We start from the raw sequence: 15,209 nt of genomic DNA, 5'->3' as shown, positions 1-15,209 counted from the left end.
AAACTCATGGGTAGTATACCAGCAGGCAGACAAGTCGAATCGCGGCCGCTTTCTGTGGTCTAGAGGCTGGTCTGCTGCAGAAGGTCCCGCACATGATCTTTTGTAGCGCTTTTCATTTCGCTTGTCGTCTACCGTTTATTTACCTCGTGTGCTCTTTAGAGTGGTGATTTCCCAGACTTGGCGGTCGGAATGCCGTCAAGAGCACCCTTCGCTCTTTTTGATCCCGACCACAACTAGATTTCGAGGGCTGTGCTTGTAGTCGAAGACAGTCTCAACCCAGCAGTCCTCGACAGAGTCTTGTTCTTTCAAGAAGAGATATCGGTCCACTGCAATAAGGCTTTCGACCACGCCGGCACTGAAAGCCATCAGACTCCAGATCACTGCAAGGTTCTTCTGTGTGTAGCCCCAACGAGCTTCATAGTCAGCTATCATATCGTCATTGAGCGGCTGCGTGAGTTGTGCTATCATAGGCCCATCGACGGGATCGTCCCTTAGTTTCGCCAGAGCACCATTGACATAAGCTCGAAAGTTGACAAAGCATGCCTTTCTCAAGCTTCCGACGATGAGAGGGGTTCCGTCTGTGTCTTTCCCGGTGATGCTACCGCCAGCGAGACTTCCCGGATCAGAGCATTGATGGACAACACCCAAGTCGAGCAATATCCGTTGGAGCAGAGCTCTGTAGAAATGGCGCTGGAAGAATGCCTTGCTGTCGTCAGGACCCCAGTTGTAGGGTGCCTGAACGGCCATCATGCGTGCAGTAATGTTCAACCTCAGTCCCTTTTCGCCGTGGCGCTCAAAGTCCTCGAATGTCTTAGACATTGGGAATCCATGCGGGTCGAACGCGTTGCCAGTAGCTACAAGTCTGGGGTGATTAGGCCGCAGTTGTGGTAATTTATACGTGGCCGGACCAAGACGTTCGGTGAGGAGATTGTAACAGCAGCCGATCATAGCAACGGCGCAGATGGAAGGGTTGAGGATCAGGGACCTTAGGCCATGGTGCAGTAAGTTACCACACGAGTGCAGTGACACCACCATCGCTTTTGATCGCTTGCCAATAGGCCCTACTGAGTCCGAGTCATCTGCAAGCGGGACCGCCCGGCCTTGAGAGGACATTGTGTTGTCACAGTCGTCTGCTTCAGAATAATCGGCGGGATACAAGATACTCTCCAGGTGTCCATCCTTGATATCGTGTTCCACGTAACTCATAGAGCCATTGTTTCGGTCGATGAGCTTGCGCGGTGAATCATCAGAAGAATCCAATACAACATCAGGGACAGGCAGCGGCTTCTGTTCGAGTCGCTCTGACTGTGGAGTGGTCACCTCGCTTGGCATGGTAAGCTGTCTCTTCCATTCCTTCTTATTGCGCATAATCTTTTCCTTCTTTGCCAGCCTTGCATGGACATCCATGCTTCGTGCTCCATCTATGTTATGATGTTTCCGTTCGATTGCAATCACGTGCTTGTGGTATGGTGGACTGGCCAGTGTTCGACCAAGGTAGTTCTGGCCTGACCCAAAGTCCACGACTGCGATGGGCTCCTGGAAACGATTAAAGAGATCTGCTGAAAGTTCGCCGACATATGCAGCGAAATTGGTGACCTCATGGATCTTCTTCGGTTTCATGCCGACAGCTACGTGTCTGGGCAATTCGGTAATCTCGTCAGACATGGGCGAGAACTTCCTGATCAAGCAGAGTTTCCTGATGCTGGAAATATAGTCCAGTAAGCTCTGTGGTGGATTTGGTAGCTTCTGCGATGATCCAGTGGCTGGCTCGGATCGGGCCCGAAGCTGTGCAACATCGAGTCGCAGGAGAAGGTCAAGAACGTCGTCAATTGACACCAGGTCGAACCAGTCGCGCCATTCCTGAGGTAACACTGTCGTGTAGAGATCAGGTTCTCGCGTCAGAAAATCCAGAATATGAACACCGCCACATAGATTGTGGAATAAGCTGGAAGTTGTGGGAAATTCCAGGAGTGATTGAATATATTGATCCTCCGACTCCCATTCAGGACTGATTGGTAGGCCCGCCTTGCGGTCACGCATGGTACATTTGGCGGCGAAAAGAGACTGTGGTTTTGGTTTTTTCGATTCCTGCTAGGATTATGTGTCAATTACTCCAATTTCAATATACGACCGTTGGGGATAGTGCGAACCGAACGTTTGCGATGGTCAAGGGAATAAAGTGAGATACCTTTCCTGTCGTGAAGATTTGAGCGTCGTTAGGGAAAAATAAAAAATGCCAAGATGCTAGCCCCTGAGGTCATAGCCTCGAGCATCTCAAGGGCAGACGACGGTATTGCTCGAGTATGACATTCCAAGAGATTATACTGGAATGTACTCGTCATCACAGCAGCACATGGGAGCACATGAGGGGAGGGCACAAAAACGCGGTTTCTATCAACCGCTGTCAATGGCGGAGGACGGAATTATGATTTCACTATCCAACTGAATTGCCCGCTCGGCCATCAGATGTCACTGCCATGGAAGTGCAGGCATGAGCCTAAATCGTTACTAAGCACTGTAATAGCCAGCGTCTGAAACGTCTCAAAAATACCGTACTATTTCCTACTCAGTCGCTGTGCGTGTTGTGCAGTCTGTCTGGTTGGCCTAGTAAGCGGACCGGTTGAAGGAGGGATGGACGAGAGAACGTCGGCCAGTACTACTACGCCAGTCAACATGAACCGATGAATGTTCAGTGATGAAAAATCCTTAATCCTTGGAGAAGATAGTCAAACCGCATCGCAGCTTCTAGATAGTCTGGTCCCCTTGTGGGTTGTGACAGTCAACAATTCTGGCCGGGCGCTGATGAATATGGCGCATCGGCCCGAACTGTACAAGACCTCGTACTTGCACGCACTGGGTCTGAGTCCAGCAGAAAAGGTGAGCTGGTCCAGCAGACTATTCTATATCACGGGCCTGAGGAATTGACGGCGAATGGCGATCCTTCCACCATGGTGCTTCAACCATCGCAGATGGCTGGAGATGCCGTGCTTCTGAACACCATAGTCACAAGAACCAGGGAGACTTTGACTGGCGAGTGGTGTCTCTCTCGTCGGGTATCGTATTTGTGTTCCCGATATCTGGCCAGGTTCTGCAAGAGGTCTGATTGTCAAGCTTTACTCGAGACCAATCCATTCACCATCGCCTTCGTCTTCATCCATCGCGTCTCCATTGACCACATCCTTTTGAGAGTTATCCTCAATCAGCTTATACGTTCCATTCGCTGTGGGCTTCTGCTGGCATAGAAATTCAATTTCGAAAGCATTTCTCTCACTCAAGCTCCGTACAGTTCTACCCACTCCATCCACTCCTCGAAGAACGGCTCGGAGCTCAGCAGCAAAATCGCCCTGCTTCTCTTTGATATAGCGACCATGTATACTCAACACTTCGCTTACCCAAAGCAACGCAAACTCAAGATGTGGACTATTTTCCATCTGTTGGCCTAGGAGCATTAACAAACGACTGAGGTAGACTTTGGGAAGTTCTCGGACAAGGAGTGGTATCGAACCGTAAGGGACTGACTGATAGACGTATCGTATTAGATTGCGGTCGTTTAATCTGAAAGCCATGACAAGGGCTTTGAGATATTCAGGCTCAGACTGTTTTAGTAAGGCTCGGATATTCTGCGGCGTGACATCAATGTCGAGATCAAAGGGGTCGAAATCTTCGCTTCCAGCACTGTCTAAGCTGTATATTAGTAATCCCTCGGTGCTACAGGCACAAAAACTTCTTCCTGCTGGAGAAAATTCGATACTAGTAACCCTGACTTCGTGCCGTAGAGTACGAGCAGTTGCATCTCGGCCACGTTTCACACCTGGCAGACTTCTATCGATCCGATCTTCGAGATCACTTGCCTCACCTTCAGTGTCAATCATATCGCGTGGAAGGCCATTGGACATGATGGCAGATGAGTTCAAGAATTCTTGAGTACCATCTAAACTCAAATTTATCGAGACGGTAAACTTTTTGACAAGCGTGAGGGTACTAGCAGCATATAAACAGATATACTTGCTGTTTCCTGCAGCGAGGAGGCAACTTCCATCACCAGAGTATGTTATGGTATTGAAAGATTTGGTTCCTGGGGTTGATGCAGCGGTTCGACGAGAGGTGAGGGTTCGGCCGCCACTAACATCCCGCCGACCATCAAGCCCAGACTCTTGTATTGATGTGTTGAGATTCCAGAAAGAAATTGATCCATCAAGTGTTGACGCAGCAATTTGAGCAGAATCAGGTCGAATTGCAACACAAAGAAGGTCTGAAGTGAGCTGTAGAGCCTCGGAAGTTTGGGATCGATCGAAAACCGACCATACGCGAATGGTACGGTCCCATGATCCTGAGACTAGATATCGTCCGTCTGGGGTAAAAGCCAAGGTTGATACTGGACCCTCATGGCCAGAGAGCCGATCAAGTAATGCTCCTGTTTGAACAGACCAGAGATGTATTTCAAAGGAATCATGTGATGCAGCGCAAACGACCTCTGCAGAAGGGTCTATTGCTAAGCAGGAAAAGGACAGCCGAATGGGGGCGGTGAATGTTCTGAAGTTTCGATAACGTAGCATGTCCCAAGCCCGAACAGAACCATCAAGAGAAGAAGTGAACAGGATATTCCCTCGTTTCGAATATGCTGAGGCGGTGACTGCTGACGTATGCTCTGTGAATGTTGCGATATGGAAGCCAGATGACACATCCCATATCTTTATGAGACCATCATCAGCTCCAGTAATAATCCTCGTAGAGTCAGGAGAATATGATAGTGTCGTCATCGTGTCCAGGTGTGATGATTGTTTGAGGATATTGGATTCTGAGGCGTGTTCCCAGACAAGCAGTTGACCAGTCTTCGATGAGCCAAATGCCAGCCACTCCCCAGTCTTGTTGATGGAGACAGCAGAGATAGGTGAAGAGGCCATGGAAAGGCTGTGAATATTTGAGAAGGAAGGAAGTTCGTATAGAGAGAATAACCCGTTGTCAAAACAAACTGTTAGAACCCCTGTCGGAGGATGGAAAGCTGCACATTTCAGCTTGGCATTCTGCATGAAATAGTTTCGTTGCACGATTCGCCATCTCTCGTCAATTGGATCTGCAGGTTCCTCCTCGTCATCGTGTTGTTTTGGAACAAATTCCCACCTGAACAAGGCACCATCCTCGCTGACAGTGTATATTGACTCTTGACTGACCGAGAACCAAGAATTTCTGACTTGCTGTCTGTGTCCAGAAAGGACTGTAGGTTCAAAGCCTTCTTCAGGATCCAAACTCCATACTCGAGAGTTAAGGTCTTTCGAGGAGCTCAAAAAGAAGCGTGAATCTCCTGACCAGCTCAAGTCTCTGACTTCGTCAAAATGTCCACCATATTCTCGATGGAGAACAAAAGGCGCATATTCGAGTTCTCCATTTGCATCCCCACCAGGGGTGGAAGGAGTCTTCCAGGCTTGGATCTTCCGGCCCAGTCCAACAATGAAATGCTCTCCGCTGGGTGAGAATGCTAGCGCCGTAACAGGGCTTTTGAAGGAGAAGTGGTAGATGGCGACCCTTCTCGTGAAGATAGACAGTATTGCACGGCCATCTTCATCGATTGTGAGGAGCAACTTGCCGTCTGGAGTCAGGTCGAGGTGGGTGATATTTCGGCGGTGGGCAAAGGGAAGGGTATAACTTGTGTTTCTGCTGGGGTTAGTTTGAGTTCAGGGAAATAGAAGTAATGCAGCCAACTCACTTCGTCAAGTTAAAGACAGATACACGGTTGCCCACTGGTGACAGTAAGGAATCGCCATTAGGTGTGTACACGAGATTGCCTCGACCATAGACGGTGCCTAGCAAGTTGGAAAACTGTTGCAGAGAGTTAGTCTATATGAAGGGGTAACCAAGGGTTCCCATACCTTGAACTCTGTCTTCATCGTGCCATTGCGTTGTTGTGTAAGTTGGCGCAAATGCGAGAGGAGTACACCAACGACTTCATGGACGCCCTCTCCCACTGGCAATGCGGGCATCAAAAAAAATGTTGTCGGAGAAAATATCAGTCTTCTCCGGAGCTAGTCTCGATGCAGACTAGTTTTCTCCGGGGAATTTTGGTAGGTGCAACCCATAATCACGTGATCTGGCTCAGGGGCATTCCGATTTTGCTGGATTGGGATCGGGATTTTGAGCCAAAGCCACGACCCAAAAGTTGAGGAAACCAGAGCCCCTAAAGTACCAACTCAATCCTCTTGCCTGCGCCCATTTCCCTCTCTCCGGCATCATCAGCAGTCTTCTTCACCTGCAATCTTGCAAGTCTTTCGTTCTTCAGATTTGAGTTCTTCCAGCGATTACCATGGCGCCACCTCAACCAGCTCCAGAGGCCGCATCACCGATTGGCATTGCCAACCTCCCAAACCAGAGACACAAAATTGTCGCAAAGAGGGGGGCAGCCTTCACTATAATGGTATGGCGTTGGCCTCTACATTTCTCTCATGTGTAATCACTAATACTCGCGTCTAGGTCGCTGGCGAGTCTGGTCTAGGCAAAACCACTTTCATCAACACCCTCTTCTCAACGACCATCAAGAATTATCAAGATCACAAGCGACGGCACGCCAAGCAGGTCGACAAGACCGTCGAGATCGAGATCACAAAGGCCGAATTAGAAGAGAAGTTTTTCAAAGGTATGGGGTTACAAGCCTCTTACAAGGAACTTGCACCTAACTAGAATGCTCAGTTCGTCTCACCGTCATTGATACACCCGGCTTCGGAGACTATGTCAACAACCGCGACTCCTGGCAACCCATCATCGAGTTCCTTGACGATCAACATGAGTCGTACATGCTTCAAGAACAGCAACCCAAGAGACAGGATAAGATCGATCTCCGTGTTCACGCCTGCCTTTACTTCATTCGCCCTACTGGTCACACTTTGAAGCCATTGGACATCGAAGTCATGAAACGGCTCTGCTCGCGTGTCAACCTGATCCCCGTGGTTGCAAAGGCCGACACTCTTTCCCCCGAAGATCTGGCGCGCTTCAAGCACCGTGTTCGCAGTGTCATTGAGGCACAAGGCATCAAGATCTATCAACCTCCGCTAGAGGATGATGATGAAGCAGCCACCCAACATGCTCGTGCTCTCATTGCAGCTATACCATTCTCTGTCATCGGCAGTGAGAAGGATGTCAAGACTGGCGATGGTCGTATTGTCAAAGGAAGACAGTATGCTTGGGGAGTGGCTGAAGTGGAAAACGAGGACCACTGTGATTTCAAGAAGCTCCGATCCATCCTGATCCGAACCCACATGCTCGACCTCATCCATACCACGGAGGAGAACCACTACGAAGCATATCGTGCTCAACAAATGGAAACAAGGAAATTCGGTGAGGCCCGACCCAGAAAACTCGACAACCCCAAGTTCAAGGAGGAAGAAGAAGCCCTCCGAAAGCGATTCACCGAGCAAGTCAAGGTTGAGGAACAACGATTCCGGGCTTGGGAACAAAAGTTGATTGGCGAGCGTGATCGGTTGAACAAGGACTTGGAATCCACTCACGCTGCGATCAAGCAATTGGAAGGAGAGTTGGAACAGATGCAAGGCAGTGCCGTCCGCAGCCATGGCCGTCGCTAGACCTCCTCTGTCGCAGGAGCGGCGGGTTAGATGCCGCAGCAGTGGCTCGAGCTTGGAAGAATTCTGGCAAATTTTCCACTCGGGGACGAAAAGCGAAGATGAAGAATGGGCTTTCGTACGGTGTACATGGGGCCATGGGAGCAGCTTTTTGCTTGACACTTTTCAACTAAAGGCGATGAACTACTTCTATAATGTCATACCTCTTCTTTTCTGTGCCACTGGTTCGCCATGTCTTATGTTGTGTCCGTCTATCACCGTCTAATGCAGGCCACTGTCTATTCAAGCACGTCACCCTCTGTCTGACTCTATACAGCAGCCTTCTCCAGCTGCTGCGTGATATGGCCATTCGCGCCCCTTCCTCCCATAGGATCATGCGCCAAATTCTTGTTGCTGTCTCCTTGCCGCATCCACCCGTCCTCTCTTACGGCACGATCGACATCTGCAAAGCCCTCGTCAACCTCAACCCCACCCTTCTCCTCCCCTGTCCCCGCAACGCCCATCCACGCCCGCATCTTCTCGCGTTTGAACACCTCGAAATCCCACTCATGCGCCTCCAGCGTGTCCTCCCCGCCCCGCCAGATATACGTATCCGCCTGGGCTTCCCCGGCCACCAGCCCGGCCGTCTGCTCGTCCGTGACGCTCTCGTCTAGCCCGAGATCGTGCCCGAGGATCTGCACCGTCACGGACTGCCGGCTGTATTGGCTCCCCTCGAAGATGTCGAGCCGGTAGATGTCGCCCTCCGTCAGCCCCGTCACGAGCGTGCCGCGCACGGTCGACCCCGGGTGGGGGAGGATTGCTGGATAGTCGGCGTGTCGCACGCGGTGGCGCCGGTGCGCTTGAAGCAGTGCCGGCCGGAAGGTTAGTAGCGCCCTTTGCCATGGTTGGGGGTCCGGCGTTCCGTGGATCACGCGGTGCAGCACGCCTGGAGCCATGAGGGTTCCTGGGGAGGGCGCAGGAACTGTGTTAGTGGGTGGATATGCATACCAGGATAAGGGGATGGTGGTTGTGGTGTACTAGGATGAGGAGTTGGAATTGGGGCGGCATGGACGAACCGTAGAAAAACGCCGTGTAGTCACCCATAGCTGTCTGTTCAGATTTCCAACTTCCTTCGCGTGCTCTTCGCGTGCTCTTCGAAAAGAAATGATTACGCTTGACTTGTGTTCGAAGAAACCGATGCGATACGATGCACCTCGAAACACCTCACTCGGATGGTATTCCACTATTTTCCTTCTTGTTCTTTCAGATTGCCGCGGTCCGCATGCTTTCGATTCTCAACAAGATTCGGTCCTTTGAGAAGACAAGAAAAACCCGAAACATCCAACAAACCTCTTGTCTAGAATGACAGCATTCCCGCCCGTGTGCCCCGCGGCGGCGGCGTGTCGTGCCTGCTTTATCTACAGTAGGAAATTTATTACCGAGGGAAGGTGCGCCGAACTCCGCTGCCTTGGGTTGAGGGAGTGCCCAGCCTTGCATGACCGGGCATGTGATTTAAAGCCTTGTGCTCGGTGGTTCGTGGTGGATGGCAGGGAATGCATGCGCTAAGGGGTTTTGGCTGGTGAAAAGCTTGGAGTTGGTTTACTGATACTACTTGAATATTAACGCCTTGGAAGGGGAAACAGCGGCTGCAGTAACTAGGTCATTGTACGAGATGAATCGTTTCATCAGACGTTGCCGACGTAAGCCGAAGCCTCAGATATCAAAAGCTATGTACTGTGCTTGCTAGGAGAAAGATATGAAATGAAACGCCACCGCCCTCGCTATGACAATAACCGTTCGTAAACCCATAATTCCTCATTCGATGAATACACGCTCGCCAGGCTAATGGTTAGTCTGGCTGGCTTTCCCACGTCGAGGTTCGGAGTCTCGCGCGACAGCTTAGAATAGTAGACCACCCAGGAGGAGACCACCAACCAGACCACCAGCAATGGGTAAGCCATAGCCACCACCACCATAAGAACCGTAAGGCCGATTGTAGGGGTAGCCAGGTCTGATAAATCTGGCGTTTGGATTGGCGTACGGCCCACCAGAGTAAGGGTTGACCCCGTAGCCTCTGTTGTATCCGCCATAGCCCATACCAGGACCTCCCGGAGGTTCAATGTAGATTTCTCTTCCGTCTCTGTCTTTGGCAAAGAACTGAGGCTGGCCAGTCATCTGCGCACGTTGCATTGCTTGCCGTAATCGGACATGCGCTTCGTAGTATTCTTGCTCTTCACGTGCTCGGATCTGTCGCTCTTTGACTCGTTCTTCATGCGTCATGCCAGTAACTTTGTCCTTGAATTTCTCCCCAAACGACTTCTTAGGACCTGGTGGGTGGGATCCGGCCGGGCGAGGTGGAAGGGAAGGTCCCCCGATGTGATGGGATTCATCCTCGGAATGGTCGGCAGATACGGGATGCTTGCTTCGGAGTTGGTTCTCTTCATCCTGTAGCCTCTCTCGTTCTTCTGTGGACAGACTGCTGACTATTTCGGGGATGTCCAGAGGGTGCTCCCAATATGACTTGGGCGGGTCTTCCTTGGTGTTGACGAAGAACTGATGGTTCTCCTTGGCGTCGTATTGCCGCAGCCAGCCTTGGGGAAGCGGTCTCTGCAGGTCTTCCATCGACCGACGGGCATCCGCGGGGATACCATTCTTGGCTTGTGGAACTTGGAGGTGTGATGATGATTGGGGTTTGGATGATGCTGTGGAGGAGCCGGTTGCCACAGCATAAGATGGCGGGGCCTCGGCTGGGGCAGACATCGTAGTGATGGCGATAGTAGTAGTTGTGGTAACAGTGCTGGGTTGTGAGGATGATGCTGCAGTGAGAACAAGGGAGGGAGATACTTATTCTTTCTTAGGGGCTGCCTGGAGAAATCAGAAGACTCGGAGGGAATATCAAATGCAAATAGCAATAAGCAACGAGGCTCAGATGCAGCGATGACGTGCACTTCGCAAGTCAAACCCATCAGAAACGGGGTCGAGTTCTTCCGGCTTCCGAGGCACCGCCACCTGAAGTTCGCCACACCTTCCCGATTCCCGCGCCTGCCCAATCCGCGTTGACGTCGCGACTCGCGCATCGCGTATCGCGTTTTCCTCTTGGCAGAAGCCTACTCTGACTTCAACCCACCTAAGTTCCCAAATCCTCACCTCACTACCGAATACTGTGTACTGCCACAGACACCAGCACCACCAGCAGGAAGGACAACGGTTCGCGACGGGGCCAGGGCTATATAAATATTGCATCGAGGGCACATAAATTATCCTTCAAGATTCTAGCTGAGTTCGATTGCTGATGCCCCGGCTGGATGACTTCATCACAACTTCCTCCCTTGACGTGAGCAACAAACACGCCCAGACCAATGTTGCCTTGGAACACAGGTATGGGATGTCAACGTGGCCCTCCGACGAGTCACATCCGAAATAGCGCTTCAAGACTCAATGGTAGATCGTGCATCACTCTTTCCCCTGCTTTCCTGCTCACCAATGGGAGGCGGAAATAGCAGGGGCTGGTCGTGGGCTGAACTCCTGGGGATGTGGTTCTTCACTCCAGGTGGAGGTATTCTCGTCGCTGTCTCGTTGAATCAGCACATGGAGCTCAATCGATCAATAGGATTTGGCGGTCTTGCAGAGAGCTTCAGACGTGAAGCCCAAATCGCACTCCAGTCCTTCACTCTTCATTCACCACCACCTCAATCCCGGCTTCGCGCTGTTTCACTAGCACTTCACTGCCCAGTAGCCCTTTATTTACCGCCAAGACATATTGAAATGCTTCCTCACTCACACTCGTCCTCTATCCTTGCTTTGATCTTCATTTCGTCTGTCTTACAGCCTATTCGCCTCCCACAACCTCCTACTCCCCACCTCCTCTCATTTCGCTTTTCTCATTGCTCTTCAACCACATTATCAGCCAAAATTCATGGCACTTCGCATCGCTTGGCTTTGCATTGTGTTGTAAGGCCACAGTGCAACCATACCTGACCTCTGGGGCTCGAAGAGGCCATGGACTGCCCTCGGGTGGCTAATTTCATCTTCGAGCACCTTTTCCTCCCTCCACAACTGCCAGAAATTGACCACGAAGAGTTGGGCGCCGGCCAATTGCTGAAGGAAGTTGCTGCTGCCGCCTGTACCTTCTCAAGGAACGTTCGCACCAAAAAGGCAAGATTTGCCTGGACGCATCTTGCCCGCTCTATTGAGCAATGGATCCACATCTACAATGAAGGAACTCCTTGTTGCTCCACACTCACTCAATTCCTCGAGCGTATGCAAACTCACGGTATGGAGCACCAGGACGAACTCGTTGACTTGGATGCTAATCATTTTTAGATGTCCTCATGTTTCATGTTAAATGTCAGAACGCTACAATCACAGCCACGCACCGCCGCACCGGAGTAGTCTTCGAATACTTTGAGGTTTCGGCCACGAACGATGCTATTATGAAGAGCAAGGACTCGTTGATTCGAAGCTTCCCTTCTAGCGCTGTCTTGTTGCCACGAGACATCTTTGAAAATAAAGATTTTGTGAAAGAGCTTGCTACTGCAATTCACCAGTTATCCATTGAACAGCTCAAAATGTCAATGGCGCAAATTAAAAAGGCAGAAAATGAGCTTGCCGAGGAGCGGCAATCACCTTCCCCAAAGTTTGTGGGCGAATTGCTATTTGGCGCCTATTTGCGCAGCTACGGAAAAGCTGGGTTGAGGAAATCGATTTCCAAACGCATCGATGATGATGTACTCTCGAAAGGTACCGGTATGCCCTGGCGGCGGTCTAGTTTGTGGCTCTCAATCCGAGTCAGCCTTCAGCTTGCACTTGTCAACTTCGATTGGGATGGGAAGGATAGCCCATACAACTACAAGAACTTCATGTTGTTCTTGCTAGCAACTCTCTCCACGGGAATCATGTCAACAACCCCTTCGCCCGCCACACTACACATACTTCGGGTGAAGTTAGCTCGAAGACATGCCAAACTGGGGGACAAGACCTTGAGCTTTGTTCAGGACCATGTCCGAAGGACTCTGGCTCGGATTGATGCGGCCATCGCAGTGCTGTGGGACCAAGTTGTTCGGAGAGACAACGTCACCATTCCGAGTGTCTCGATGAGCCAAGTCCACGATCAATTGGCACTCAGGAAGAGCCGGGAACATCTTCACATGATTTGGGAAAGATCTCGCAAACATTTCAAGTACTCAATCTCACAAGATAGCCCTCCCGTCTCTACCAGAATCCCATTGTCAGCTTCGGTCTTACCTACTCCTGGTATCTTTTGCAAAGCGGGCGACGTCCTCACGACCCTCTGGGTATTTGAGCATTGGGTGGAGATGAATCTTGGAGCTTGGCTAAAAGCAAACACTCACTCTTCTTCCGCTTGCTTCCACTTGTACAGCACTATGGCGGCGTATTACCGTCTCGCTATCACCAAATACTATAGACACCCAGCAAGAACGTCTTACATGTGGCTGACAATCTTCGAGCTTTGGGTTGCAATGGACATTGTTACCACAACTCTGCATTCATTACTCCTGGAATATCCACCCGAAGTACCAACCAATATCCTTGAGAGCCTTGTACTTGACAAGAAGGCGGCGCTAGAGCGTCTCGCTCGTGTCGAGCTTCACATAAGTTTACGCTGTCAGAAGCGAAATCCTATGTTTCCTTCCTTATTTAGTGACCCATCTCAACAATGCTTCGCCGTCAACTTCTACGATCAATCAGATCTAATGAAGAACTTAAGGGAGTCAATTGAGGACGATGCTCGACAAGCCAGACTTGACAAACAAGATGAGTGGTTGAGGAAAAAGAAAGACTTCACGCAGTTGATGAGAGATGTCGCTTCCATGGAATGCGACGAGTACACCCCCAATTGGGTTGATTCGGACGGCGAATGCTGGACAGGAGAAACTCGACACGATAAGAAATGCAGAAGATGCGAATTGGAGCAGCATGCGAAAGCAATGAGAATCGAGAAACACGAGTGGCCATTACCTGAGGATGAGGTGATGTGTAAAGCTGTTGTGTTCGAGCTCCAGACACCAGGAACACTCGTCTTTTGGCGAGACGCGACCTGGTTTGTCGTGCACACCTTAGGGAGAAATGACAAGATTGGTCAAGAATGCGAACAAGATGTCCTGTCGTATTCGCCGCTGACGAAATATGCTCGAAAGAAATTGCGCCGCATCACCCTTGGCTCGTCGATTAAACCGATGCTCAAAACTCATTACTTCAATGGTGGGCTCAACATCGATGACATATTTCTTCGAAATGGTATGGCTCCAAGACTGAAAGATACTGAGCGAAGAAAGGTATGGACTGCAGAGCAAAACCCTCGTCTTTCCTTGCGCCAATACTGCGATTCCCAGTTGCCAGAAGGCACACCCGATCACATGGTTCGGCAAGTGAATACAACCAGCCACACACACAACTCTGTGCTTGCCATGCACTCGAATCTCCCTCCTGAGATGACTCCACATCAACATGTTCTTTTCGGTTCTTTGCGGGCAGGTGAAAAACTCCAATTCATCAACATCTTGGCCATGGTGATGTCATCGGAAGCCGACATCAATTCGACATCAACTGCTATCCTTGTTTCTCAGGCAGTATCACAGGTTGGCAAGAGGGAGCCCCCACATCTATCTTCTTGTCTGCGTGACAGCCAGCTAGACCTCCTCAACAAGACGTTCTGCGAGTCTCTCATCTTCGCGATTGAGGCAAGATTTTACACTATTGAAGCCAACTGGAAGGAGACAACTGCCGCTGGTGTTCTTCTCACGATCTCACTTAAGGTCCTATCACTTTGTCCTCATGCTTCTTTACATCAACGCTATCTTGGCTTCATTCGCCGGATTCGTCAAGCGGCTTTAAAATGGATACGCGGGCTGGCAGAGATACATGGCAACAAACGAACTACATCTGCAGAAAATGGAAATATAAACGAGGTCTCTCGCCAGCTTGTGAATTCTAGTTTACTTGTACGACGTACGTTCGATCTGGAAGCTGAACATCAGCAGTCGGAATTCAGGCACTCTAGCTCGATCGCGGATTACGTGGAAGCATCTCTCTATCTACACGGCCACAAGGATCTAGCTTCGTCAGGAGACGGCTCCAAGCGGCAGAACGAGTTGCTGAGTGATGCTTACTGTGCTAGACAGTGGGAACACCATCTACTACTCGCTTTACAGGATGACTGTACTCCCATCAGTGACGCCATCAAGAGGTTCTGGCCGTCAGCTTCATTCACAGATTCATGGCAAACTGTCGATGACAATGACACTTCGTGGATCAAAAATTCCACGATAAATAAGATTGTGCATTACAATCTTGTGAGTGGCAGCCTCTTGGTCTCTGGGCGATCACTTTCCCGGCTTCCACCAAGTTATACCAACGATCCGTTATATCGATCCATCTTTACAGACCTCGACCTTGACATATTTGCCTCGGATGAGGATGATATGGAATACATGTCGTGTGTTCGTTTCCAAGGCCATTAGGTATACTTCGGGAAGAGAGAAGGGGCAGTACTGATCCGTTCGCGCTATGGCACCGACAGATTCGAGGCGATCCCCAGGGAGATTTTTGCTGGAGATCTCCCAGAGCCAGTCTACAGGACTAGTCTGCCTTGGATGTCGCTTCATGATGGAAAGTAGTCTTCCGCCGCCTCGACTGTTTATG

General features: G+C 50.5%; 6 protein-coding genes across 6 annotated transcripts; 2 read left to right on the top strand and 4 right to left on the bottom strand.

Annotated features, from left to right (window-relative positions):
• Nucleotides 1-195: 195 nt before the first annotated feature.
• On the bottom strand, nucleotides 196-2,040 carry A1O9_12424 (uncharacterized protein; the record flags this gene model as incomplete). The annotated part of the gene is made up of 1 exon (XM_013398643.1): nucleotides 196-2,040. One exon carries the CDS (start codon nucleotides 2,038-2,040, stop codon nucleotides 196-198), a length of 1,845 nt encoding a protein of 614 aa, XP_013254097.1.
• A 1,073-nt stretch (nucleotides 2,041-3,113) lies between these two features.
• Nucleotides 3,114-5,885, bottom strand: A1O9_12423 (uncharacterized protein; the record flags this gene model as incomplete). The annotated part of the gene is made up of 3 exons (XM_013398642.1): nucleotides 3,114-5,652; nucleotides 5,705-5,817; nucleotides 5,868-5,885. 3 exons carry the CDS (start codon nucleotides 5,883-5,885, stop codon nucleotides 3,114-3,116), a joined length of 2,670 nt encoding a protein of 889 aa, XP_013254096.1.
• Nucleotides 5,886-6,298: 413 nt separating this feature from the next.
• A1O9_12422 (uncharacterized protein) lies at nucleotides 6,299-7,571 on the top strand (the record flags this gene model as incomplete). The annotated part of the gene is made up of 3 exons (XM_013398641.1): nucleotides 6,299-6,409; nucleotides 6,466-6,628; nucleotides 6,682-7,571. 3 exons carry the CDS (start codon nucleotides 6,299-6,301, stop codon nucleotides 7,569-7,571), a joined length of 1,164 nt encoding a protein of 387 aa, XP_013254095.1.
• A 305-nt stretch (nucleotides 7,572-7,876) lies between these two features.
• On the bottom strand, nucleotides 7,877-8,503 carry A1O9_12421 (uncharacterized protein; the record flags this gene model as incomplete). Its single annotated transcript, XM_013398640.1, has 1 exon — nucleotides 7,877-8,503. The coding sequence occupies one exon, from the start codon at nucleotides 8,501-8,503 to the stop codon at nucleotides 7,877-7,879; it is 627 nt and encodes a 208-aa protein (XP_013254094.1).
• A 943-nt stretch (nucleotides 8,504-9,446) lies between these two features.
• On the bottom strand, nucleotides 9,447-10,307 carry A1O9_12420 (uncharacterized protein; the record flags this gene model as incomplete). Its single annotated transcript, XM_013398639.1, has 1 exon — nucleotides 9,447-10,307. The coding sequence occupies one exon, from the start codon at nucleotides 10,305-10,307 to the stop codon at nucleotides 9,447-9,449; it is 861 nt and encodes a 286-aa protein (XP_013254093.1).
• Nucleotides 10,308-11,546: 1,239 nt separating this feature from the next.
• Nucleotides 11,547-15,028, top strand: A1O9_12419 (uncharacterized protein; the record flags this gene model as incomplete). The annotated part of the gene is made up of 2 exons (XM_013398638.1): nucleotides 11,547-11,820; nucleotides 11,871-15,028. The coding sequence occupies 2 exons, from the start codon at nucleotides 11,547-11,549 to the stop codon at nucleotides 15,026-15,028; spliced, it is 3,432 nt and encodes a 1,143-aa protein (XP_013254092.1).
• Nucleotides 15,029-15,209: the final 181 nt, after the last annotated feature.

The sequence above is a fragment of the Exophiala aquamarina genome (genome assembly GCF_000709125.1).
Source record: "Exophiala aquamarina CBS 119918 chromosome Unknown aczIA-supercont1.23, whole genome shotgun sequence".
In the NCBI taxonomy this organism is placed as follows: domain Eukaryota; kingdom Fungi; phylum Ascomycota; class Eurotiomycetes; order Chaetothyriales; family Herpotrichiellaceae; genus Exophiala; species Exophiala aquamarina.
This window is presented reverse-complemented; position numbering and strand designations above follow the sequence as displayed.